At 47.0% G+C, this 26572-nt stretch overlaps 1 protein-coding gene across 50 annotated transcripts in view; it reads left to right on the plus strand.

Moving 5' to 3' along the window:
• Positions 1-26572, plus strand: part of LOC139232545 (heat shock protein DDB_G0288861-like) — a 990854-nt gene that overhangs the window by 683231 nt on the left and 281051 nt on the right. For 47 of the 50 annotated variants that reach the window (XM_070862910.1, XM_070862948.1, XM_070862943.1 and 44 more), the window contains 3 exons: positions 12505-12531; positions 13553-13579; positions 16078-16104. In XM_070862910.1, the coding sequence (XP_070719011.1) occupies positions 12505-12531; positions 13553-13579; positions 16078-16104 (81 nt within the window). The remainder of the gene's footprint in view (positions 1-12504; positions 12532-13552; positions 13580-16077; positions 16105-26572) is intronic. The other 3 variants (XM_070862914.1, XM_070862932.1, XM_070862930.1) reach the window with 1 other exon arrangement.

The raw sequence follows: 26572 nt of genomic DNA on the forward strand, positions 1-26572 counted from the left end.
TTGATCAAGAGGCCAATCCATGCTGCCTGTGAATTTGATAGTAGAGGAATTTTAACGTGGAACAGCACATGAGTTTAGGTACAGGTGGGGGTTAAAGTGGCCAAAAGTGCGTTTGTGTCCAGAGGTCAGCTCCAACGTACTGACTTGCATAAGAACATAAGAACATTCAACAAGATCATGGCTGATCTGGCTGTGGACTCAGCTCCACTTACCCGCCCGCTCCCCATAACCCTTAATTCCCTTATTGGTTAAAAATCTATCCATCTGTGACTTGAATACATTCAACTGCTTCCTTGGGCAGAGAATTCCACAGATTCACAACCCTCTGGGAGAAGAAATTCCTTCTCAACTCGGTTTTAAATTGGCTCCCCCGTATTTTGAGGCTGTGCCCCCTAGTTCTAGTCTCCCCGACCAGTGGAAACAACCTCTCTGCCTCTATCTTGTCTATCCCTTTCATTATTTTAAATGTTTCTATAAGATCACCCCTCATCCTTCTGAACTTCAACGAGTAAAGACCCAGTCGACTCAATCTATCATCATAAGTTAACCCCTCATCTCCGGAATCAGCCTAGTGAATCGTCTCTGTACCCCCTCCAAAGCTAGTATATCCTTCCTTAAGTAAGGTGACCAAAACTGCACGCAGTACTCCAGGTGCGGCCTCACCAATACCCTATACAGTTGCAGAAGGACCTCCCTGCTTTTGTACTCCATCCCTCTCGCAATGAAGGCCAACATTCCATTCGCCTTCCTGATTACCTGCTGCACCTGCAAACTAACTTTTTGGGATTCAAAGATTTTCATGCACAAGGACCCCCAGGTCCCTCTGCACCGCAGCATGTTGTAATTTCTCCCCATTCAAATAATATTCCCTTTTTCTGTTTTTTTTCCCAAGGTGGATGACCTCACAATTTCCGACATTGTATTCCATCTGCCAAACCTTAGCCCATTCGCTTAACCTATCTAAATCTCTTTGCAGCCTCTCTGTCTCCTCTACACAACCCGCTTTCCCACTAACCTTTGTGTCATCTGCAAATTTTGTTACACTACACTCTGTCCCCTCTTCCAGGTCATCTATGTATATTGTAAACAGTTGTGGTCCCAGCACCGATCCCTGTGGCACACCACTAACCACCGATTTCCAACCCGCAAAGGACCCATTTATCCCGACTCTCTGCTTTCTGTTAGCCAACCAATTCTCTATCCATGCTAATACATTTCCACTGACCCCGCGTACCTTTATCTTCTGCAGTAACCTTTTGTGTGGCACCTTATCGAATGCCTTTTGAAAATCTAAATACACCACATCCATCGGTACACCTCTATCCACCATGTCCCGCTATTTCTTCCTTAATGATAGTTTCAAGCATTTTCCCCACTACAGATGTTAAACTAACCAGCCTATAGTTACCTGCCTTTTGTCTGCCCCCTTTTTTAAACAGAAGCGTTACATTAGCTGCTTTCCAATCCGTTGGTACCTCCCCAGAGTCCAGAGAATTTTGGTAGATTATAACGAATGTATCTGCTATAACTTCCGCCATCTCTTTTAATACCCTGGGATGCATTTCATCAGGACCAGGGGACATGTCTACCTTGAGTCCCATTAGCCTGTCCAGCACTACCCCACTAATGATAGTGATTGTCTCCAGGTCCTCCTTTCCCACATTCCTGTGACCAGCAATTTCTGGCATGGTTTCTGTGTCTTCCACTGTGAAGACCGAAGCAAAATAATTGTTTAAGGTCTCAATCATTTCCACATTTCCCATTATTAAATCCCCCTTCTCATCTTCTAAGGGACCAACATTTACTTTAGTTGCAGGTTAAACTCGAGCGTGTTCAGCTGGTTGCACGTAATCCCGTCCGGAGAGGCGGGTTAGCAATTTAGATATGTTAATCAGACCATTGTAGCAATATTTCAACCTACATTAGAACCACATCCACGGTTTCCCGGGCTTCCTGAAACTTGCCATTGATACCAAGACAAAAACACAATGGCAATTCACGTGGTTCATTAAAAGTCAGGCTAATACAGCAATAAATACTCTGTGCTCACAGCTTCTTTTTTTACCTATTACTGGGAAAGGTTTGTTCAGAGTACTTATGGAGAGAGGTTAGCCTCTGAACTTGACACTCCGAACAGGATGGGTGGCAAATTGGCTGCCTTAGATTGGACCTCGGATGAGGAGCAAGGTAACCATCAGCAACAACAGCAGCCTGCTGTGGAGTGCACTGCAAGTGGTTAACAGAGGGGGAAGCGGCAACAGAGAGGGGAGCAGCAGCAGAGAGGGGAGCAGCAGGGAGGGTGGAGGAGAGTGGTGGAGCTTGCAGGATGCTCTACGTGAGTGTACAGGTAGATGCTCAGCTTCCAAGACCTCTTGGAAGAGCAGTGATTCTGGAGGCTAAGGTTGTTACATCAGGTGGTGGCAGACAACTGCAAAATGCTAGAAGAAGACCTGCTCCCTATTGGACCTAGTGGCCACACATTACTAGTGGCTCTGAAATGACTACTGCCCTCAACTTTCTTGCCTCTGGATCATTCCAAGGTTCTGTTGGAGACATATGCAGGATCTCCCAGTCAGTTGCACATCAATACATGAGCCAGATCACGAATGGATTGTTTGCTAGTGTCGGTAATTATGTCAACTTCACCTGAAATTACCCTAGTCTAAATGAATCTGGTTTGCATTTCTTGCTGGCTTCCCACAGGTGCAGGGCATCATCGATTGCACATACATGGCAATCTGTGCACCCCCAGATCATCAGGTGTATTCGTAAACCACAAAGGGTTCCACTCCATCAATGTGCAGCGTGTATGCAGCCACAAGAAATGGATTATGCAGGTGTGAGCCAGATTCCCGGGGAACTACCATGTTACATTTATCCTGCAGCGCTTCAAGCTCCATGACCTCTTTGGACCTGCAGGCAGACTTAAGGGGTGGCAGCAAGAAAACAAAGGATACCCCCTTCAAACTTGGCTAATGACACCCATGAGAAACCACACCAATTAAGCCATATGACCATCAGATATGTCATTAAGTAAGCCATTGAAAAGATGTGCTTCAGGTGCCTGGACAAATCTGGAGGAACCATTCAGTGCTTGCCAGCCATGGTCTCCAGAATGATCATGGTGTGCTGCACATTGCACAACATTGTGCAACAGCGAGGATTGGAGCTGCAGGAGGAACATGGTGCTGAGCGCACATCGTCTGCAGATGAATCCGGGGAGGAGGAGAAAGATAGATGACGACCCCAATGCAGTACCAGCCATTCACATTGCTGCCCAGGATGCCAGGGATTCCCTTATAACTAAGTTTGGGTTAGTTACCATAAGTGGACCAATGTGACAATCACATCCACTAGCCACTCTCTTCCTCTCAAACACACACCCCGCCCCACCCCCCCACCCCATTGCACTGACTCAAAGCAGTCCTGCAAGCAACCATTCAGCCATTGCACATACCCCCATTGGTCCCTATGAATTCATGTCTTCCCATTCATGAACAAGCAACTGAAAAGGTGAATAGCCACGTGGCAATCAAGAATGTGCAACACGGGAAAGTGGTGCAAAGTAATACATTTTATGTGATTCCACTAAAGAATGGAAACTTAACAACGTAACATTTTCTCAAACACCCATCTGCATACCCTTGTGCAACTGCAAAGCTTTGCTCTTCCTTTTCCTATCGCTCCTACGTGGTGCAACCCCTATGGCTTTAGCAGAGGTAAAGGCAGGCTGTTCTTTTACGCTCTGTACCCACATCCCCTTTCCCCCCTCCTAACCCTACTTCCTTCTGTGTCAGAAAAAATTCTCCACCAATTCACTTACAACTCTTTTGTGGGGGGGGGAACAAAATAAACATTAGATCAATTGCCCCCCACCCCCCTCCCGATCTGGGGGACACTCCAGACACTTTTAACTGCCCTCTTTTTTTATATTTTTTGTTTTTTTGAGGGTTTTTTTTGTTGGTTTTTATGTGATTTTTTTGGGGCATTAAAATTATATATTTTACAAGTGCCCTGTATAAAAGGGGAGGGGGACACTAAAAACCCGGCAATTAAACAAATTAAACTTTAAAACATGTAAAATCAAATTAAAATTTGGTTGTCGGGGGTGATGATGCACTCCAGTCCCTCCGGCGCCCACCTCTCGCGGAAGGCCGCGAGCGTACCGGTGGACACCGCGTGCTCCATCTCTAGGACACCCTGGCCCGGATGTAAGCATGGAAGAGAGGCAGGCAGTCAGGCTGAATGACCCCCTCGACCCCCCCCGCTGCCTGGACCGGCTGATGGCACCCTTGGCCGTGCCCAGGAGCAGTCCTACAAGGAGGCCCTCGCACCTACCCGCTCCCCTCCGCACAGGGTGACCAAAGATCAGAAGTGCGGGGCTGAAGTGCAGCCAGAAATTGAGGAGCAGCCCCTTTAAATAATGGAACAGAGGCTGCAACCTTGTGCATTCAATAAAAACATGGAACACAGACTCCTCCAGACCGCAGAAATTGCAGGCGGCCTGGGAGTTCGTGAACCGGCTTAAAAATTTGTTGCACGGGACTACTCCGTGCACCACCCTCCAGGCCAAGTCCCCGATAAATAGTGGGAGGACTCCCGCGTAGAGTGCACTCCATTGGGGACTCCCGCCTCCTCCGGACGGCAATATAGTACGCCATGGCGTGTTCGGATGGCAGACGAGGATGGCAAAGTTGAGGGTGTGCAGGAGCAGCCCGTACAGGAAACCCCTCCGCGCAGAACTGAAAGGCACGGAGGGGATTTCCCCGAGGCGGCTCAAGTTGTGAGGCGCCGGCTCCCGAGGGAGGTTCTGGGGTTTGGCGCCGATGAGGAATTCCGTCCAGACGGGGGTCAGTTCGGACGGGATCTCCCCACGTGCTTGAGCCTCCTCGACACACCTAACGGAGTCAGGGCCCAGAGCTGCTTTTAGCGACTCGATGGGCAATTCACTTACAACAGCACTTTCAAAATCCCACCTGTCTAGTCTTTGGCCCACCATCCATCACAGCATTTCTGCAGCTACTGATCTGCTCAACTACACCCTCACCTCCACCATTGATGCCTTATTATCCTCTCTCACCCTGGTCATTCCCACTGGTGGGCACTCATCTCCGCTCCCTTAAGTCCAAGTGACGTAGACTTGAACACATATGGCAGACAACACATATGTCATTCATTGGCAGATCTGGCTGGGCTGCAGAAAGCACTGGCGGGTCCTGCTCTCGTCTGCAAAAACTGCTTACTTTTCCAGGATTATCCAGGAATGCAAAGTTGTTTTTCTCTACTGCAAAACGCCTTCTTAAACCCCACTTCATTGTCTCCCCCAGGTCAAGGCCTGCATGGACTCATTTGATTGCCACGATTGATGTTTCACGGAGTTGGCCACTTTATCCATGTAAGAAGACATCAATCCACTCATGCTTAAGTAGACTCCTCCGTTCTCTCTGCAATCATGGATAGTGTGCGTGGAAGGCCTGCCAGTGTGTCACAGATTTTCTGCTGGCCCTCAATGATTATCTTTATCATTGACAGCCCCAAGGGTACAGCATCTGTATCCAGCTGAACAGAGCTTACAAACAGCTGCATTCTCCAACGCAGACTCTCCACAGCTGTCTCTACCTCTACTGTCTCTTGCTCACTGGTGAACTGTGAGTCACCTGGTGGAAACCCAACTATCTGTCTAATTGGACCCGAAGTGCGATTATCTGTGCACGTGCATGTTAAGCATGAGTTCTGTGATGGTGCACCCTCAGAAGGAATTAGCTCATCTAAGGATTCATCATCCATGAGGTACAGCAACTGCTGATATATGCGTGAAGGACCTAGCAGAGGGAAAAAAATATGAACTAGTCCTGGCAAGGTAAGAATGCTGCAACTTATCATTATGATGATCATACTTCACTCGCTGCTGAAATCGTCTACATGACTGAGTGCCTTCTGACATGTGCGTTAATGATATTTAATTCTGTCACCAGGTAGCTGGGAGGGTCCCAATCTTCAATGGCTAGGGTTGCCAAAACGCCACTGATTGGCAGCTCTTCTTCCACTGCAGTTGTTAGCTGTGAGATCTGTGGAGGACCACCTCTGGTTCTCTCCCTCTCCTTGACTATCGGGGAGAGGCATCAAATTGCAAAGGGATCAGGGTGAATGACAATGGTGAATAGATAGATAGGAGGAAAGTGTTTCGGTGAGCGTGGTGCAATGTGTTTGGTGATGTGGCTGTCATGGTTGAATAGCTGGCAGTGCATGCAAGCTGTGAAATGTGGGTGTGAGTCTTGTAGCAGTGGTAAGTGTGTAAGGGTGAAGTGAAGCATGAGTAAGATATGATAGTGATTGTTGATAGCTGGGTGATGGGGGTGTGATGCATTGAGCAGTGTGTGAGGCTAGTGGTGCAGTTAGTGGGATATGGCATTTGAAGATGAATTCACTGACCTTGACCATGCGTGTAAAGTTATTGAATTTTTTCGGCACTGCATCCATGTCCTCAGGACTTAACGTCTGGCATTGACCACCTCATCTAACTGCTCCCACAGCCTGGGCAGGGATAGTCTGGAGGGGCACATGGCTCCCTGTGGATAGAGGTCTTCTCTGCTCCTGTCCACTTCCTCCACCAAGGCCTCAAGTGCAATGTTTGAGAACCTTGGAGCATGCTCTCTCCCCTATTGCGCCATTAGTCACTGTCCTTGCAGGTCAGACTCTCTTCCCCACCACTTCCAGCACCTGCTCCAGCCAGAATGCGCCTCCCCTTTAAGAGGTGCAGACTGGCTTTAAGTAGTGCAGGCTAGCTTTCAGTGGTGCTAATCTCACACAAACTTGGATCCCCCTGCCCTGACGTGCTGCCAATCAACAGTACATTTAGCACTGCCTCAACACTGCAATTATTTAAATTAGCAGGCAGCACGAAGGTTGGCCTGATGCCTGCATCAAGCAATGGGCATGGGTTAAACACATGTTGAGATTTCTGCACCTGTTTCCGGGAGCTATTGAATTTATCCCTCATTGTATATATCATATTGTTTAGATTGCATTTTAATATGAATTAGTTGTAGTCATCACAGACAGTCCCTCAGAATCGAGGAAGACTTGCTTCCACTCTAAAAGTGAGTTCTCAGGTGGCTGTACAGTCCAATGTGGGAATTACAGTCTCTGTAACAGGTGGGGCAGACAGTGGATAAAGGAAAGGGTGGGTGGGGAGCCTGGTTTTCCGCATGCTCCTTCCGCTGTCTGCGTTTGGTTTCTGCATGCTCTCGGCGACGAGACTCGAGGTGATCAGTGCCCTCCTGGATGCTCGTCCTCCACTTTGGGTGGTTTTGGGCCAGGGATTCCCAGGTGCCGGTGGGGATGTTACACTTTATCAAGAAGGCTTTGAGGGTGTCCTTGAAGCGTTTCCTTTGCCCAACTGGGGCACGCTTGCCATGTAGGAGTTCCGAGTAGAGCACTTGCTTAGGGAGTCTCGTGTCGGGCATGCGGACGATGTGGCCCACCCAACAGAGCTGGTCGAGTGTGGTCAGCACTTCGATGCTGGGGATGTTGGCCTGGGTGAGGATACTCACGTTTGTGCGTCTATCCTCCTAGTGGATTTGCAGGATCTTACGGAGGCAGCGCTGGTGGTACTTCTCCAGCGCTTTGAGGTATCTGTTGTATATAGTCCACGTCGCTGAGCCATACAGGAGGGCAGGATCACTACTGCCCTGTAGACCATAAGCTTGGTGCCAGATTTGTGGTCCTGGCCTTCAAACACTCAGGCGACCGAAGGCTGCGCTGGCACACTGGAGGGGGTGTTGGACCTCGTCATTGATGTCTGCTTTTGCTGATAGTTGGCTCCCGAGGTATGGAAAATGGCCCACCTTGTCCAAGGCCGAGCCATGGATTTTGATGACTGGGAATCAGTGCTGTATGGCGGGGTCAGGTTGGTGGAGGACCTTTGTCTTACAGTTGTTTAGTGTAAGGCCCATGCTTTCATATGCCTCAGTGAAGGTGATGACGATGGCTTGGAGTTCGGCCTCTGAGTATGCGCAGACGCAAGCGTCGTCCGCGTACTATAGTTCAATAACAGAGGCTGGGACGACCTTGGATCTAGGTTGAACAGGTTCCCATTGGTTCTATAGTTTAGTTCCACCCCAGTGGGGAGCTTGTTGATAGTGAGATGGAGCATTGCAGCAAGGAAGATCGAGAAGAGCGTTAGTGTGATTACGCAGTTCTGCTTGACCCCGATCCGGACGTGGATTGGGTCTGTGGTGGATCCATTGCTCAGGATCACAGCTTGCATGTCGTCATGGAGCAAGCGGAGAATGGTGACAAACTTTTGGGGGCAGCCGAAACGGAGGAGGACGCTCCATAGTCCCTCACGGTTGACAGTGTCAAAGGCCTTTGTGAGGTCAAAGAAAGCCATGTACAAGGGTTGGTGCTGTTCACTGCATTTCTCTTGTAGTTGTCCCATGATGAAGATCATGTCCGTTGTACCCCTTAGTGGACGGAATCCGTATTGTGACTCTGGGAGGAGCTCTTCAGCCACAGGGAGAAGATGGTTGAGGAGGATTCTTCCAATGACTTTCCCAGTGACCGACAGCAGGGAAATTCCTCTGTAGTTGCTGCAGTCGGACTTGTCCCCTTTTTTGAAAATGGTCACGATTTCAGCATCTCTGAGATCTCCTGGCATTCTCTCCTCCTTCCAGATAAGAGAGATGAGGTCATGCATTCATGCCAATAGTGCTTCTCCGCCATACTTTAGTGCCTCAGCGGGGATTCCATCTGCTCCTGCAAAAAATCCGCGAGCTAAAGAATAGATGGTGGGTGGAGAAAGCACAGGAGATCCAGCAGCTGGCCAACAACCATGACTTGCGAGGATTCTTCAGCTCAGTCAAGGCCACTTACAGCCCAATCACCCAAGGCCCTACCCACTGCTGGCCAAGAACAGAGAGGCACTCATTAAGGACACCAAGGCAATCAGGACCCCTGGAACGAGCACTTTGAAGATCTCCTTAACTAAGACTTTGCCTTCAACATGAGTGTCCTTGACTCCATCCCGCAGCATACTACCCACCACCATTTCAGCAAAATCCCAACCCTGCACGAGCTCAGCTAGTTGCAGTAACTAGTTTTCCTTTCTTTGACAATATTAATTTTAATTTCTAGGTCTTCGCTGCAAATAGATCCATCAAAGTAAATTTTATGTAGTTTATATCTTAGTTGCTTATTTTTGACTTCTGTGTCACAGTTCCAACTGCTCCTATAGTTGGGAGAGAAGATCAATAGGTCAGCTTCTATGTTGCTCTATGAATTGTTGGTATAGAAATATTTCATGGTACTTTAGAGGAAATTAAATAGAAAGCAAAATATGTGGGAAGAACAGAATATTGGGATGGAGTAGATAACTCTGGTGGGAAGCTAATAGCAGCACAAGTGGCTTTCTTCTTTACTGAAATTTCTATGAGTCTGCATTGTTTCACCCTGATATACAGATATGAAGCATATTGTTCTCCTGTGCATGCTCAGGGAGAGTTCTCGGCAGAATGCTGGGTTGGACATCAATGCCAAGATCAACCTCAGTGTTTCACCTAGGATAGTTAACATACATGATCATGGTATCCTTGAGAGGCCCATCTGATGAAAACCTCATGGATTTTATCATTCAATGCTGTCATTTAGCACCAGGACCTCAAAAGGTTCCGATTGAGAACAAGTGTGTATTCAATGTACTTTAAGCTATTAATCATCCATGTTGGCAATAGTCTTCATTCTCAACCGGCCTCAGGAATTACTCCATCATGGAAGCACAAGAAATCCTCTCCAAGAGCTAATCTCTGCTTTTCCACTTGGAATAACAACTTCTTGGATAGTAAGAAGTCTGAGATAGAACTTCTAATTTCCCAGGAACAGATTTGTGTCCTTGCCCTACAGGAAATTTGTGAAATTTTAAATGACCATTGGCTTATGCGTCCATAGTTACCAAGTAGTTAAAGGGACTATGGACCTAGATACAAAAAGACTTGCATTTATATAGCGCCTTTCAAGATACACGTTGTGCTGAAGACCTGGACATGCCTCTGATCATTGCGAGGACCTATTTACAGAGGAAGTTGAGATGTGCTTGACTAACCTGGTTTGGGCAAAGATACCTTTTAAGAAGCTTAGGCTTTGTTGTGCATTTGCACGTATAGCCCTCAGAAACTATAGCATGAATTGCATAATTCAATACTATTATCTGGCAACAGGACATTGAAAGGCACAGGTTGATATCTGGGCTAAAGAGGGAATGTAAACTGTGTTTAATCTACTTTAAGACATTAATCACAAGCATAGGTACTCTGTGTATTCATCTAGGCAGGTAAACTAGATAAGAAATGACAGCTTACTTTGCAGTAGAGGAATCTCAGAAATGTGGATATCCTTGCAGAATGGTTTTCTGACTGTTTATTGCTACTGACTGGAATATATCAGTCATGGAGCTTCAGAATTTGTGATAATCCCTCCAGCATAATACTTCCTGCTTCTTTTCTGTGGTATTTGCATGGCATCTAGAGAGGTACCAGCATGTGGCCATGAATCACTTGCTGTGTGCTTTGTCTCCAATTTCAATGTTCATTACCAATGAGAAATTTTGGACCACTGGCTGGTTATCTTCTTGATTAAGATGGAAACTTTTAGTTGTCTTAAACAAGATGGTGTACTCACAACAAAGGATGACTGCCCAAGTGGCTGTTGGCATCTGTGCTATATGATCATGCCAAGGATAATGGCCATCACGAAGTTTGGCCCAGACTCCACTTATTGTTGATAGGGTGTACTAGATGGCTGATGAAGTGGTGGATGATTCTTTGCTTCTGTAGATGAAGTCAAAAATAAACCATGCCTACTGCCACTCAGGTGAGTTGAGGAGTAGGGATTAGGCGAGGTTTCACGGATGGGAAGGGGGGGAGCCCAAAGAAGCAGATGTTCAGACATTCCTGTGGGACATGGAGGTTCACTTCTGATCCTCATGGCTCTACCAACTAAAGTTTTTTTCTCACCCTTTTCACAGCTTCTGCTCCAGCAGCTTTCTCTGGTCGAAGAGACCACAGTGCTAATTCCAGCCACTAGGCTGGTCCAGTTGCTAGCTGAGTGATAGGACCTCAATTAACTTGGTGCCTGACTGAGTCTCAACCACCTAGTATTAAAATCATTACAGGGCGATATTGAAGCAGCGAAAAGTGCCACTGGAATTTAACTCCCATTCCACACAATTTGCACCAAGCGGAGGGAGTTAAAATCTCCCCATATACGTCGTAGAAGGAATCCATGTACACCGAGATTGGAAAAAATAATTGAGTGTGCTGCGCAGATGATAGGCATTATAGGGCCAGTTTTCTGGAAGAAAGTAGACCCCACATTGTCTTGCCTAGCTGATGGTAGGGCAATCGGCACAGATGGTACTGATTTCTACAAACTGCTCCAGGTGAGTGGGGGAGGGAAATAGTCTTGATGATCACAGAACCATCCATAAACCTATTGAGCTGAGCTGCCCTATTGAAGTTGATGAAAAGGACTCTTATTCCTCTTCGGTATTCTAGAGGGCAGCTGGGGTTCCTAGCCACAAGAAGGGGGATCCTATTGAACCCAAAACTTACCACCGAATCAGTGGTATCAGTGATATCAGTGGCTCTTCAGATTGTTGCAGCAAGTATTTAAGATGCTCTGAAGGCGCATGGAGTGAAAGGATCAGGTCAGAAGAAGTTTATGTGAGATTGATTGTGGCTTTATTCATATTGGATATTGGCACATTAATAGGTTTATATCATGTGTCAAATTCACACATGTTAGAGAACACTGATTTTGATGTACATAGTCTGATTTGTACAAATATAAAATATTATTATAACAGTTTTAAGGTATAAGCAGGTTCAGGGAATTATATAAGGATCAGGGAACTTATACTTTACAATCATTAAGAATGTGCTGCTTACCTTCTGTAGCTGGTTTCCCTGATATTTTGCAGTACTAGTGCATGACAGAAACAGTATAAGTTTAACGGTCGGGTCATTGTGTTGGGATATTGTACTAAGATCCTGTCTGTCCGTCTTTGTTTTATCAATAAAGGCGCCAGGGCACCAGTTATTAAGTGACACCAATATTCCACTGTTCTTTCAACAGACTCTCAAACTAATTACTAAAGTAGTCCTTGATCCATTTTTCTGAAACCAATTTGAGCAAATCAGATATCAGCTCAACATCAAGCCAGATAACAGTCAACATGGACACTGACAGAATTCAACCAAGATCTAATATTGATGTTTGTGCATAAAATTGTGTTTGTGGTGAGGGGCTTGTGTATATCAGTGTTACACTGAGTGGCAATTTTATGTCACAAACAGTTACAGCAGGCTTACTGAATATCAGAGGGTTTCAGTGAAGATGCATATATTAGTTACTAAAGGTCAAAGAAAATTATACTGATGGACAGTTGCATTTTGTCTAGTTGCAGTAATTGATTTTCTCCTGTCTGATGATACTGGTTTTAATTTCTAGGAGTTATCAAGAAGCAGATAGATTAAGGTAAGATCACTTCTTGTTTGCTTATTATTATTTTCTCCTTCAGTGCATATGGGTAGAGTGATGACCATTAACCAAGTCCAATTTAGCTACACAAACATGTAGCATAAATAATAGAACATGTGATTTAGAATTGTAATTTAAAAAAAATCTGAAAACCACCTTCAACCCGTCCACTTCCAGTTTTAACGGAGGCAGGTCGGGAGGTGGGCAATTAATCTGCTCTCAGGAAGCATGTACTGAAATCTTTTAAGGAGGCTATGTGCCTCCATTTTAACAGGATTTTTACTTTTAACCCATGGAGGCCACGGTTCCTAGGGCTTTGGAATCCCGGCAGGTTAAAGGAGGCCAGAAAGGCCGGATCCAAGAGGTAAATGCCTTTACAAAACTGTTTGTGGGCCAAGAGGAGTAGGAGTGCTTCGCCCGGCCCCTCAAGCTTACCTCTTTACTCCGCCGCAATCTCTGACTCCCCCATCACCAGCCCACCCACCACCCCCCCTCCCCCCCGCCGCGAGCTCCAAGTGCCTGTGAAGGGCTGTTGCTGCCCATCGTGTGTCAGGCACTTTCCTCCCAGGCAGCGAAGAGCATTGGACAGCATAGGCACAGGGAGCAAAGGGCATGAGTTCTGGTGAGAGGGCAAAGGGCAAGGGTGCATGAATTCTTTTTAAATTTTTATAGCAGCCTGCTCTATCTTACTCATTCCAGTGGGCATTTCGCAGCTAGAGTGCTACTGAGACATCAATCGCATTATGGGGTGGTTGACTCATTTAGGTAGAACTTGAAGGCCTAATAAGCCTAGCACATACATTTTTTTCATGTTCCCCTCCCTTTTTGGGTCCTGATGAGCATCACAGGCACATTACAGGCCTCATGTTTCTGTGCCACCTTTTCCAGGGATGGTGCTATGGCTTGCCTTTTTAGTCCCATTCTGTACCAGAGAGTTATAACCAGATGTTATATTTTGCTATAAACTGATTTCAATACACGGTTTGTTCCTACCTAACTTGATCATTTTTATTTCTAGAGCTGACAATCAAGTTAATCAACCGAGGTGAGATATTTCCCAATCTCTTTATTTCTTTTTTTCTCATTTTCTCTCCCTTTTTCCAATTTTTCCTCGAACTGAGAGGTCAGTCTTCAAAACGTGCTGCAAATTTTAGTATTAACTAGTTGCAGTAGCTGATTTGCTTTCAGGATGAGAAAATACAAATACAAAGAAAGACTTGAAAAATTGGGACTGTATTTGTTAGAACAGAGGTGATTATTGGATGATTTGATTGAGGTTTAAAATTATGCAGAGATGGGACAGAGTAGATAGAAACAGACTGCTTCCTGTAGTCGAGGAGTGTAGAAGGTGGGGAAATAGAAATAAGATTAAATGTAGAAGATAAAGGGCAGAAAGTAGGAGAAATCTTTTTCACGGAGGGTTGTGAGGCTGTGGAATGCACTACTGGAGTTAGCGATTGACACACTGAGGTAGAAATTCGGTTGGGGCTAATTAGGGCGCTAATGGTGACAGGACGGTAAATTTGGCGCCGGGAAATGGTTTGCGTCTTCAGCCACAAAATTCATCAGCTGGGCCCTGAGTACGGAGTGGAGCACTAAGGAAGGCATTCCACACCTGTTTTAGGGCGCTAGGCCGGCTGAGCAACTGAAAATCCCAAGCGAAAGAGCCGGCCTCGGTGCGCCCTAAGGGAGGCTTCCATGGGGAAATAAAATTGGCAAAAAAACCCACCAAAAACATTCCCAATACCTTACTGACTCGACATAAACATAAATCACAAAAATAAAAGAATATAAAACAAACACACTTACCTCAGGTAGGCATTCCTTCCCTCACCACGGCTGGTAGGGCGCGCAACGAGGCACTATGGGTCCCCCAGAAAACAAATTTAAGAACGGTGTCGCAACCAGGGGCATTGCATACCGGCTCGCCTCTCCTGGGCGGTACTGCTCCGCGCCCCCGCAAACTCGGCACTGAATGTCCCAGCTGAAATCTGGCCGCCCACCTAGAAATTATTTCTGTCGCCATTACTGCCCCTCCGGGGCATGAACAGAGACGCCAGCTGACCAGATTTCCACCCCAAATACTTTGGCCCAGCGGGGCATCTTCCAAAACTCTCTTTTCGGGAATTGTCCCCTTAGATTGGAAAATTGCCAATGTTACACCATTACTTAAGAAGTGTAGGAGTGATCAACCAGGAAATTATAAGCATATTAGTCTGATGTCATTTGTGGGGAAGTTACTAAAATTTGTTATTGGTGACAGAGTGACTTAGCACTTGGACAAACATGAACAGAGAGAGTCGGCATGGATTTGTCTAATAAACCTAGTTGATTTTTTTGAGGAGGTCACTAAGGTGGTGGATAAGGGAGTGTCTATGGATGTTATTGATATGGACTTCCAGAAGGCATTCGATAAGGTTCCACATAAGAGACTGTTAACAAAAATGAGAGTGCATGGAATTGGAGCAACCTATTGACATGGGTAGTGAATTGGTTAGGAGGTAAGAGACAGGGAGTAAGGATAATGGGTATGTACTAAAGATGGCAGAATTCGACTAGTGATGTCCCCCAGGGATCTTTACTGGGGACTCAGCTTTTCACTATATTTATAAATGATTTAGCCAAGGCAATAGAGAGCCGTACATCCATGCTTGCTGATGACACCAAGTTAGATGGTACAGTAAATAGTGTAGATGGAACCAGAAAGTTGCAAACGAACATTGATAGATTAAGTGAGTGGGAAAAACTGTGGCAGATGGAGTTCAATGTGGGAAAGTGTGAGGTCATCCACTTTGGACCCAAGAAAGATAGATCAGAGTATTTTTTTTAAATGGTGAGAAGTTAGGAACTGAGGAGGAGCAGAAATTTAGGAGTCCAGAAATCACTAAAATCTCAAGAGGACTGGAGTACAAAGAGGCTGTAGTTATGTTACAGTTATATAAAGCTCTGGTTAGACACGATTTAGAGTACTGAATTCAGTTCAGGATTTACTTCCTTTTTATAAAATCCCCTGTTTAACTTGTATCTTGGTTGTGTGCTTCATATGACATGTTGGAACAATTATCATTAATTGCTAATTGGTTTAAAAGTGGAAGGCCTTTGAAAACATAAATTACCTGATTAACAGGGTCCTTGCCATTGAATAGCAGCCATAACTGTCTGCAAGGAGTTTAAATTGTTTTAAAGCGTAATTGCAGCAATTTCTTAACATTCATGGCGCTCTAATAGTGAGTGACGCAAGTCGGCCAGCAATTTGTGATGATTTGCAACTCATGGGGTACCGCTTCCTCGCCACAAATTGCCGGATTATTTGTGCAATAATAACGCATACACATTAAACTCCCCATGTCTCCATTTAAGAATATGTCAGTTAGGTGGTTGACGGAAAAGGGGATGACGGGTATGGTGCACAGGGCAGGCACATGGGATTAGGAATGTAGCTCGTGGAGAATAAACACCAACACGGACTGGCTGGGCTGAATCATTTTTCATTGTCTAATTTCTATGTAATACTTGTCTGGCATGACTGATTTTCATTTCTAGGATTTGCAACGAAGAGGATATTTTAAAGTAAGATATTTTACCTTGTTTGTTTCTTGATTACTTTCTCATTTCTCACTCTCTTTCCAAGTAGCTCTTCCTCCTGTAGTTGATCAATGGGTCAATCACACGCTGCCCTGTGAATTGTTTGCACACCACAGGTACATGGCACCCAATCTTCAAACAGGAGTATACAGCCTTAGGTGTACCTTCCTTACTACTAGGGGGATCAAGGGGTACTGAAGTTGTATGTTCAGCCATGAACCCATTGAATGGCGGTGCAGGCGTGAAGGGCCGAATTGCCTACTCCTGCACCTATTTTCTCTGTTTATGTTTCCTGTCATTAACCAAAGAGCATAACCTGCAGAAGCTTTGCTTTACAAAGGAAGCTGTCACAGGGTTATCCCACATCTGTAAATGGACCTGCAGTTTATCTTCATCATATGATAAAGTCTGCCAGTGGTTGTTAAGGTTACCAACATCACTGGGGACACCTGTAACATTAGTCAAACAGCTGTGCACAGAGCAACAAGCAAGCCTCAGATATATTTTGCTGCAGAGCTCGTAACTTTATTAGCTTTCCCATTGACAGGTAGTATTGCCAACTCTGATTTGAGGTATTCCATGTGACATCTGGACACGTGATATCTGATCACGTGGTGTATGGAAATATTATTGCATTTACCTTATCAAGGTTGGGTCCCCTGTGGTTGAATTTCTTTGCTCGTGGTTTCATGCCCGCAGCTTTTGTGCGAGACATTCCGAGAACCAGGAGGTCACCAATGAGCAGGTGAAGAGGGGAAACCGAGGCTGGGGGTGGAGGAAACCGAAGGTAGAGGGAGGAAATCACAGGGGGAAACCAGAGGTGGGAGGAACTTTGATTCACCAGTAACTAATAGTAACTCACTGAAATTGCACTGATAACTAATGGTAATCCTGGTAATGCACAGATTACCCTCATAAGCAATATTAATGCAGCAGTTCACGCGCAGCGGCCTGGGAGCAGCGTGGAGACAGACCACCTCAGGGAGGAGCACGAGCTGCAATGGCAGCGAAGAGTGACGTCATCAAGGTCCAGGTCGGTGATTGGAGCGTGGGCAGATACAGCAGGAACTACGAGGTCGGGGCGAAGGAGCGGCGAGAGACTGTGGAGGGACATGATCGGGGCTCAGGAGAGGTGTGAGTTCGGGGCCAGGGGCCAGGGGCAGCACAGGCCAGCCCACATTGCGATATGTGTGCGCACTCGGTCCATGCAGCAGAGCAGGTCTCCAGTCGTCTTGGATAATCCTCGTCACTGGACCAAGACCTAGCTCTGTCAAGCCCGTGTGGTGGCTGGTGTGCAACAGCCACCACACGTTAAAAAAATCCATGAACAGGCATCTTCCACCCTTCAGGATGTAGTTCAGGACCTGGAATTTTAGGTCCTTCATTGGAACACCTGTGAACTTATCCTTTTTTGGCGTGGAAGCAAGTCATCCTTGTTTCGAGGGACTGCCTATGATGATCATATGTAACTGCTGCATTAGGTGTAATGGCCTGATATCGTATCTTTAACCCACTGATACTCACCCTGTAACTACAACCAGAAACCTCCCTGCTCTGCACAAGATACGATCATGGTCCCCAGTTGATGCCACTTTTAGCAGGCCCCATTTTTGCCCTATCCCTTCGACTCTGGTTTGGACTCAAGTTGTGTGTGAAAGTGACTACTCTGAACTGGGATCCTCTGTCAGAACCGATTTGTACTCGGACTTGACGTGTCAAAGCTATCCGGAACAAACCAACCTGAACTAAACTGAGAGATCGCAAAAAGAGCAGTGGCACATCATCCTGAACTTAGCTCAGCACCAACATTTCTAAAGCACTCACTGGACTCGCCGCAATAAAGGTGCTTTCATAGAATTATAGAAATTGCAGCATAAGATGAACACTCCGCATAGGATGAACCCTCCTCATAGACTAATATGCCTATAATTTCTTGGTTGATTAATCCTACACTTCTTAAGTAATGGAGTGATATTGGCAATTTTGTAATCCAAGGTGCCTGTGCCGGAGTTGAGATGATTTTATTTTAAGCAACTTCACCAAGCCACCACTCTTTAACCCAGAAAAACAACTCTGTGTGGCTCCTTGGAGTCAAAGGGCTAGAAATTCCGTTGCGCCCTGTTTGGGGCGATAACTTTTGAAATCTCTGAAAAGTATCGACAAGCGATAATCATTTTTTGCTCCTGAGGAATTCAGCTTTAGCGCTCCAAGAGGGAAATGGAGCACGAAATAAAGCGGAGCGGTAGTGGCAGAGCGCTGAAGAATGTGCGGTGCAGTGCTACCGGCATTAGAGGCTGCTTCCCTCCCTTAAAGGGAAGGGCCAATGATGGTATGCAACATTTTTCTACTTAGTTCTGTGTGGCGAGGCAACCTGCATGACTGACATAACAGCCCCAATCATTCTCAGAGAGTGGAGGGCTTGGACATCACGCAGCAATGAGGTGTCAAAAACTTTCAGCAGGCACCACACTGGTGCGAAGAATAAAGTTTGGCCTACCTGAACACTACTGCCTTTAATTATCGCTCCCCAAGTGGCCAGCCGAGGTGACAGCCCCCTCTTCCTGCTGTTGTTGACGTCCGGCGATACAGCAGGGGGCGGAAGCCAATTTCACATCCGGGGCGGTAAATGGGACGCTGTGCACTTGATGACGTCATGATTTAGGGGCTCTAGAGACGGAGGCGCAAGTTTGCGGGCGTCGCTGAATTCGCCATGCCTGTTAGGTAATCCCTTAGCGCCCCATTACCCCACCTCCCAGGCGCTAAAGGGAGGTGCAAAGCAGCCAAATTTCTCCCCCAAAGATTACGCTTAGCAGTCTTGGATGATAGTATTCCCTTTAGCAGGATGCCAGCTGAGCAGAACAATAACAAGGTTCATTCACCCACCTGAATCATCACTGAACTTGGCTTGTGGAAGGCTCTCTTCAGGTATAAGAAAAAGAAAGAAAGACTTGCATTTATATAGCGCCTTTCATGACCACCGGATATCTCAAAGTGCTTTACAGTCACTGAAGTACTTTTGGAATGTAGTCATTGTTGTAATCTAAATCAATCTGGGAGTGTCCTTCAATATAGTCTGATGATGGCTGCACCTTATAAAAATGAAGGTCCCTCATCAGGAGCAGGGGGCCATCAGCAAGAGGAGCTGTTGCCTGAAGAAGATATAGAGGACAACCTGCTGCTCACTGCAGGAATCATTTATGCCAATTTGATACTGGAGACCTTCTCTTGATAACTGGGCAGTGGCTTACCAGGCCTGTCTCCCCTCCTTCCCACAGGTAGATACCATCATCTACAGATTCTTCTCTGTGCACATTTACTTTTGTCCCATCATAATTTTATTTGCTTTTAACAACCCCTTCCCGACAATCTATAAACAATCAACCAAAATTTAGTGGACCTGCTGCAGGCAGAACCTCTGCTGCCACTGTGTGTACAGTCTGGTCCTGCATCCTTTTAACCACATATGCAGGCATTGGAGGGGGTCTGGCAGGAGGATGCATGTGCTGCTCTCTGAGCATGTTCCTTCCATACCACTCAGACTGGGCATTGGCTGTGTTGGCATTGACTTGCAGGAAACCAAACTTAAAGGTCATAAATAACATCAATGCAGTTCTGTGTGATGCTTGTCACCAAACATGTCCAAAACAGAAGACACAGCTCTCATCAATTTGGCATTGGAGGCCTCTATGGCAGAAATCTGATCATCGATGCAGGAAGCAAAATGTGCGACTTGAGCCTCAGGCATGGGGCAAATGTCTCTGAAGCTGCTGCACACACCATGATCGTTTATGCAGTGCATTTAAATGGGTCTCCAACATGCTGCTGATGAGCTCCTCCACCCATCTGCAGTCGCTGACTGATACGGCCCTTAAATCCTGCACTTGATACTCTGCCAGCACTATACTTCTAAATGCTGAACCCATGATCTGCAAATCCTAAGATTCTTCAGACAAGAAGCAATGGATACTACTAACCCTTCAGCCAGATATTATGGCCGGAATTTTCACTTCAGAGTCAGGTCGGATGCGTGCGGGCCACGTAGCGGGTCGGGATCATGATGTGTTGATCAGCCTGCTCCTCAGTGCGGCTTTAACATAATGGCCCCAATTAAACCAGCCATGCCTGTTTCCCGGCCCTATTAAAGAGTGTGAGTCTAATGACATCATTGATGACTCATTTCCAACGCCCATATTTAAAGAATGTAACTATTTGCACTAGAAAATGTTCTGATTGGCTGTCCATGATCACATGACCTGATTGCTGATTGGTCCCCTTGGAGGATAAACCACACCCAGAAGTTTCTTTGCAATGTGTAATGAGAACCGCCCAGCCCAAGTTCTGAATGACTTTGCAAAATGTAATTCCTGCCATTCTGACTTCAGACCCCAGAGAGGACAGAGCTCTCCCATCCCAGCACAAGTTCCTGCAACCCCAGGCCAAGTTCCTTGTTCCCCCCAGCCCAAGTTCATCCCTTCTCCCCGCCCCCTCCCAGTTCATGTCACCCTCAGCCGAATTTGCTGACCCCATCCTGTGGGGTGTCTGTTTTTCACTCTATTCTGATTCTTCGACCTTGGAACTTATAGTGGGAAAGAACAACACGTGGCACAAAATTTTAGGCTTAATCAATGTCAGTTTTATTATGCAACAAAAAACGACTAAAACTACAGGACTAGACTTCTGAGAGAAATTTGATTTTAGACATACAATCACCAGAGATTCGTGGTGCTTGATTCCGTAACCTGCTGTTTCTTCTTCCGGCTGTTCTCTGCAGCTTCTGTTTCTTCTCTGCTGCTTCTTCTTGTGTTGCCTGTCCTTCTTCTTCTGCTGCCTGCTTGTGTGTCTCTGTGTCCGAATATTTATATCCATAGTATGAATAAGTTTCTTGCTTCCGAGATCCGATTACCAAGGTGGTGATCTGTTGACCTGGCTGTAGTGATGAGTTTGAATGGCTATTAATTTGCACACGGAGTTGACAGTGCAAAAGATATTTCCTTATGCTGAATGCTGTTATCCAAAAATTTGCATTCCGTGGGACCCTTTATTGTCCAGTCTTTTTACAGAGTCGATGTCTCCAGTGGCCTGTCAATCAAGTTCCCTGATAAAGTGCAACATCCCCACTGACACCTGGGAGTCCCTGGCCAAAGTCCGCCCTAAGTGGAGGAAGTGCATCTGGGAGGGCGCTGAGCATCTCGAGTCTCATCGACTGTCTGTCCCACCTGTGACAGGGACTGGGGTTCTCATATTGGACTGTTCAGCCACCTAAGGACTCATTTTTAAAGTGGAAGCAAGTCTTCCTCGATTCCGAGGGACTGCCTATGATGATGACAATCAAGTTCAAAGCCTCACGTAACAACTCCATTGTTGTTATGTATGAAGTCAGTTTTATGTCCTTGACCACAGAATGTCCTTAATTGCCCAGCTTAACTCAAAAAGCTTGGATTGATCAATTTTTAGTTCATGGTCTGTGTTTTTCTGAAGATTAGTAACCTTACAATCCCAGCCCAAGTTCCTGACCTTACGCCCCCACCCAGTGTCATGACTTCCGGATTTCATCCACTCCAATGATGTCCCTTGTCACGCAGGCACCGAACTTTCCAAGAAATCGGGTGTGGGTGTAAAGGGCATTGGAAGAACGTGATCCATCTTCCCTGAGTACCCTCTCTCCCACTTCCCCTCTCTCCTCCCAGTCTCTGTCTCTCTCTCCCCCCAAGTCTCTCTCTCTCTCTCTTTGTTCCCACTTCCCCCCCCCGCGCCCCCACCCCGCTGTCTCTCGCTCTCTCTCTCCCCTCCGGCTCTCTCTCTCTCTCTCTCTCTCTCTCTTCCCGCCCCCCACCCCATCTTTCTCTTTTCCCTCCCCCATCCCCGTCTCTCTCTTCCCCCCATCTATCTCTCCCCCTGGCTCTCTTCCCCACCATCTCTCCCCCCCCCCCCCCTCGGCCGTCTCGCTCTCTCTCTTCCCCCCGTCTCTCTCTTCCCCCCCACCATCTCTCTATTCCCCCGTCTCTCTCTCTCTCTCTTCCCCCCCATGTCTCTCTCTCTTCCCCCCCCACCCCGTGTTTCTCTTCCCCCCCATAACCCATCTCTCTCTCTCCCTCCCCCCCCCCACCCCTGTCTCTCTCTCTCTTTCCCCCCATGTTTTTCTCTCTCTCTTCCCCTCACCCCATCTCTCTCTTCCCCCCCCACAACCCCGTCTCTCTCTTCCCCCGTTTCTCTCTTCCCCCCCATCTCTCTCTCTCTCTCTCTCTCACCCCTCATCTCTCTCTCCCACCCCCCACCCGTCTCTCTCTCCCCCCGGCCCCATCTCTCTCTCTCTCCCACTACCTCCGATGTTTTCAGTCCCACAGAAGGCCGTGAAAATGTTCCAAATGATGCAAAAGCTAGAAGCAAATCCAGTTCCAGCGGCTCCAGCTCCATGTGGCTCGTTGTTTGGTTCCCACTTCCAACTTCCAGCTTCCTCGTACATTGCACTGCGCATGCATGACCGAAACGAGGGCCCGTGCTCAAAAAGGGGGCGGAATCCACTGCACGCATGCACAGATGGACACACAAAAAACGAGTACAAATAGTCACTCTGATATTTAAAGCACCCTTCCACACAAGTAATTTGAAAGTTGATAAAGGAGGGTGTAAGCATCATTGTAAAGGTTGGATTTATCTTGTGAACATGTTTACCCAAAGGCAGAGGCTGCACTCCAGTTTACAGGTGCCTGCTGTATATTCTGGTGAAGGCAGTTAGAGCACGCAATGAAGCCCTCTTCCCAGCAGATGGGTGCAAGAGACCACCCCAAGAGACAAAAAGGCCCTCGCTCAAAATAGAGGAGGAGGTCAGCAGCAGGGAGGTTGTGAGGAGGATCTGGATCCAGTGCAGGAAGAGATTCAATGATTTGAAGAGATTAGGAAAGGTGTGTGCCAAGCCACCCTCACTTTCATCCTGATGTTCATGTCATCATATCCCCATCACTCTTTCTTCCCAAGCCTACTCCTTCAACATCATTCCTCACACCAGCATACCTTCCAGGTCTACCCCTCTCTCTCTCTCTCTCTCTCTCTCTCTCTCTCTCTCTCTGTACATACAGGTTGAACCTCTCTTATCCGGCACCCTCGGGGCCTGGTCTGTGCCAGATAAGAGGATTTGCCAGACGACGGGAGGTCACGCCAACCCTCGACTTACCCAGTCCTGATGACAGCACTCATGCCCCTCACCGCCTCTGCCACACTCCGGCTCCTAAACGCCCATCACGATTCTTCTCCACGCTGCTTTATTGAACATTGCCTCACAAGATGGCGTCCCGACCCTGAAGCTGAAATCTCGGGCCTCCCTCTGTCGCGATGATGGTTTGCCACTGCTGACAACATTGCTGACAACGACGTCATGCAGAAGCCTACTGTACAGCATTTCGGGTTTAAATTTTTGCCACCTGTCCAATATTGTCTTACTGCAAGATTCATTTCTTCTTCCAGTACTAAATTAAATAAATCAGGCAACAGCATGCATCCTTATCTCACTCCAACTGTCAATCTAAAATGTTTCCTGTCCCACTCGAACAGTACTCAGGGGCGTTATAGATATTTTCCACGTTCAGCACATGTGCCCCCCCGGGGGTTGCCGGTTAAGGGAGTACCGGATAAGAGAGGTTTAACCTGTACTCACATCCCCATCTGACTAACCATCTCTCGCACTCACCCTCATCCTAAAGCAATCATAGCAAGTAACACCACAGAAGGAGGCCATTTGGTATTGTTATCCAATTCTCTCATAGGCACCCTCTACAGACATAACCCATACATTCCTTACACTCATTCCATCACTCTTTCTCAAACTTCTCTTCTTTTGCTCCTTACCCATTCTTAATATAATATTTCTAAATCATCTCTTTACTCTCCCACTGGTCCATCAAGAGCACCCCCCCCCCCACCCCACTCTCCAGATGGAGGAGGAAGACAACTCCTCAGAGGAACCTTCAGCCTCTGAGGGTGCACTGTCACCAGACCCAAGCGCACCCAGCAACAACACAGATACGCTTGGTGGGTCCTATGTGAGATAGTGTAGCATTGTCACCTGGTGTCTCACACTTCACAAGTGAACAAGAGCAGATGGTGTTGACAAGGACAGCAGTGCAGACTCCTCGCCGATGGGCACAGGATGCTCCAAGTTCTGCGGAGCAGCATGCAGCCGCTGAACCTGGGGGACCATCGAGAAAGAGGATGATCTACGAGGAGCAACGAGGAGAATAAGGCTCTGGTAGGTTTTGCAGATGTTCACAGAAAGGAGGAGTCTATCTCTTAACATGTGCACCACCATGGTGTAGGGAATGGTGACGACATTGGGGTTCCTCTCAAAGCGCTCCCACTTCTCCCACCTTGCCTCTGACTTAGTCACAGCCCCACATGCTGCCTTGGATCCCGATGGCCGCGTCTGCTCGTGCACAGTCGCAGGAGGAACTGTCTTCGGCGGGGCCCTCACAGGCTCCAAAACCCAAAGGACGGCCATCAAAAGTGTCAAAGCAGTCAAAGCAGGGAAGTGAGCAGCCTGCTTCTATCTCTGCGGAAGCCACAGGGGGTGCATCTCATAGAAGCACTCAGAATAGAAAAATGACACAATCCTAGATACACAAGGGTATGGACCTGGGTGTATAAAGCAATGTTATTGTTAAGGTTCCATTGTTGTTATTACACATATAAATGTATTTATTTTCACTACTTTCCAGTCTTACCCATTTTGCTTGCATTGTTGGGACGCTTTATGGTGTTGTTCGGGGCGGGGGGCTCTTAGCACAGCATGTGGCAGCCATGTGGGTGGATTGGAGCAAGTTAAGTAAATCTGGCCATGATGAAGACGTCACTGGCCTGCCGAGCAACAATGTGCGCCGCTGCTGGTGCCATCTCGACCATAGGTTCCTGCTTCTCCTCCTCGTCTTCCAGCTGTTGCTCCTCTTCCTCCTCCTCCTCTGAAGAGGCTGGGTGATCTGCGCCTTGCTCCTTATGCAGCTCCAATTCCTGCTGCTGCGCTATGTTGTGCAGCGCACAGCAAACAACGACGATTCTGGAGACCCTGGCTGGTGCACACTGAAGAGCTACTCCAGATCTGTCAAGGCATCTGAAACGCATCTTGAACTTGCCTATTTTTTGCTCTATGACACATCTGGCTTTCATTATAACGCTCCTCGGCCTCAGCCATGGCTCAGTGGGCAGCACTCTCACTTCTGAGTCAGAAGATTGTGGGTTCAAGGCTCACTCCAGGGACTTATGCTTAAAAATATAGGCTGACACTCCAGCGCAGTGCTGAGGGAGTGCTGCACTGTTGAATGTGCCATCTTTAGGTTGAAATGTTAAACTCCGGCCCCGTCAGTTCTCTCAAGTGGACGTTAAAGATCCCATGGCACTATTTTGAAGAAGAGCAGGGGATTTATCCCTGGTGTCTTGGCCAATATTTATCCCTCAATCAACATAACAAAACAGAAAATCTGGTCATTATCACACTGCTGTTTGTGGGAGCTTGCTGTGTGCAAACTGGCTGTCACGTTTCCTACATTACAACAGTGACTGCACTTCAAAAAGTACTTAATTGGCTGTAAAGTGCTTTGGTACGTCCGGTGGTCATGAAAGGCACTATATAAATGCAAGTCTTTCTTTTTTCATCACTTGGCCTTCTCAAGGGTGTCATGAGCCACGTCTTTGGTGGATAGTCCTTGTCTCCAAGCAGCCAACCGGTAAATCTATTTGGTGGTGTGAGGAGTTGAGGGAGGGTGGATTGGCACAGGATGAAAGAGTCATGACAGCTGCCAGGAAATCTGGTGCACACATGCATCTTCCTATGGTTGCAGACGAGCTGCACATTGAGGGTGTGGAAGCCCCTGCGGTTCACAAACACTCCTGGGTGATGTGGGGTTGCCTTGATGGCCACCTGTGTTCAGTCAATGACTGCACCTGTGGGAAGCCAGCCAGGGCTGCAAAGAATCGTAGAATCATAAAAATTTACAGCATGGAAGAAGGCCATTCGGCCCATCGTGTCCGTGCCGGCCACCAAAAGTTATCAGCCTAATACCACTTTTCAGCTCTTGGTTCCTAGCCTTCTAGGTTACGGCACTTCAAGTACATATCCAAGTACTTTTTAAATGCTATGAGGGTTTGTGCCTCTACCACCCTTTCAGGCAGTGAGTTCCAGAACCCCACCACCCTCTGGGTGAAATTATTTCTCCTTTAATCCCCTCTAAATCTCCTACCAATTACTTTAAATCTATGCCTCCTGGTTATTGACCACTCTGCTAAGGAGAATAGGTCTTTCCTAGCCACTCGATCTGGGTCCCTCAGGCTCCAAAGAAAACAAACTCGGCCTATCCAATCTTTCCTCATAGCTAAAATTCTTCAGTCCAGGCAACATCTGATAAATCTCCTCTGTACCCTCTCTCATGCAATCACATATTTCCTGTAATGTGGTGACTAGAACTGCACA

This window comes from Pristiophorus japonicus, chromosome 20, assembly GCF_044704955.1.
Source record: "Pristiophorus japonicus isolate sPriJap1 chromosome 20, sPriJap1.hap1, whole genome shotgun sequence".
NCBI classification, from domain to species: Eukaryota; Metazoa; Chordata; class Chondrichthyes; family Pristiophoridae; genus Pristiophorus; species Pristiophorus japonicus.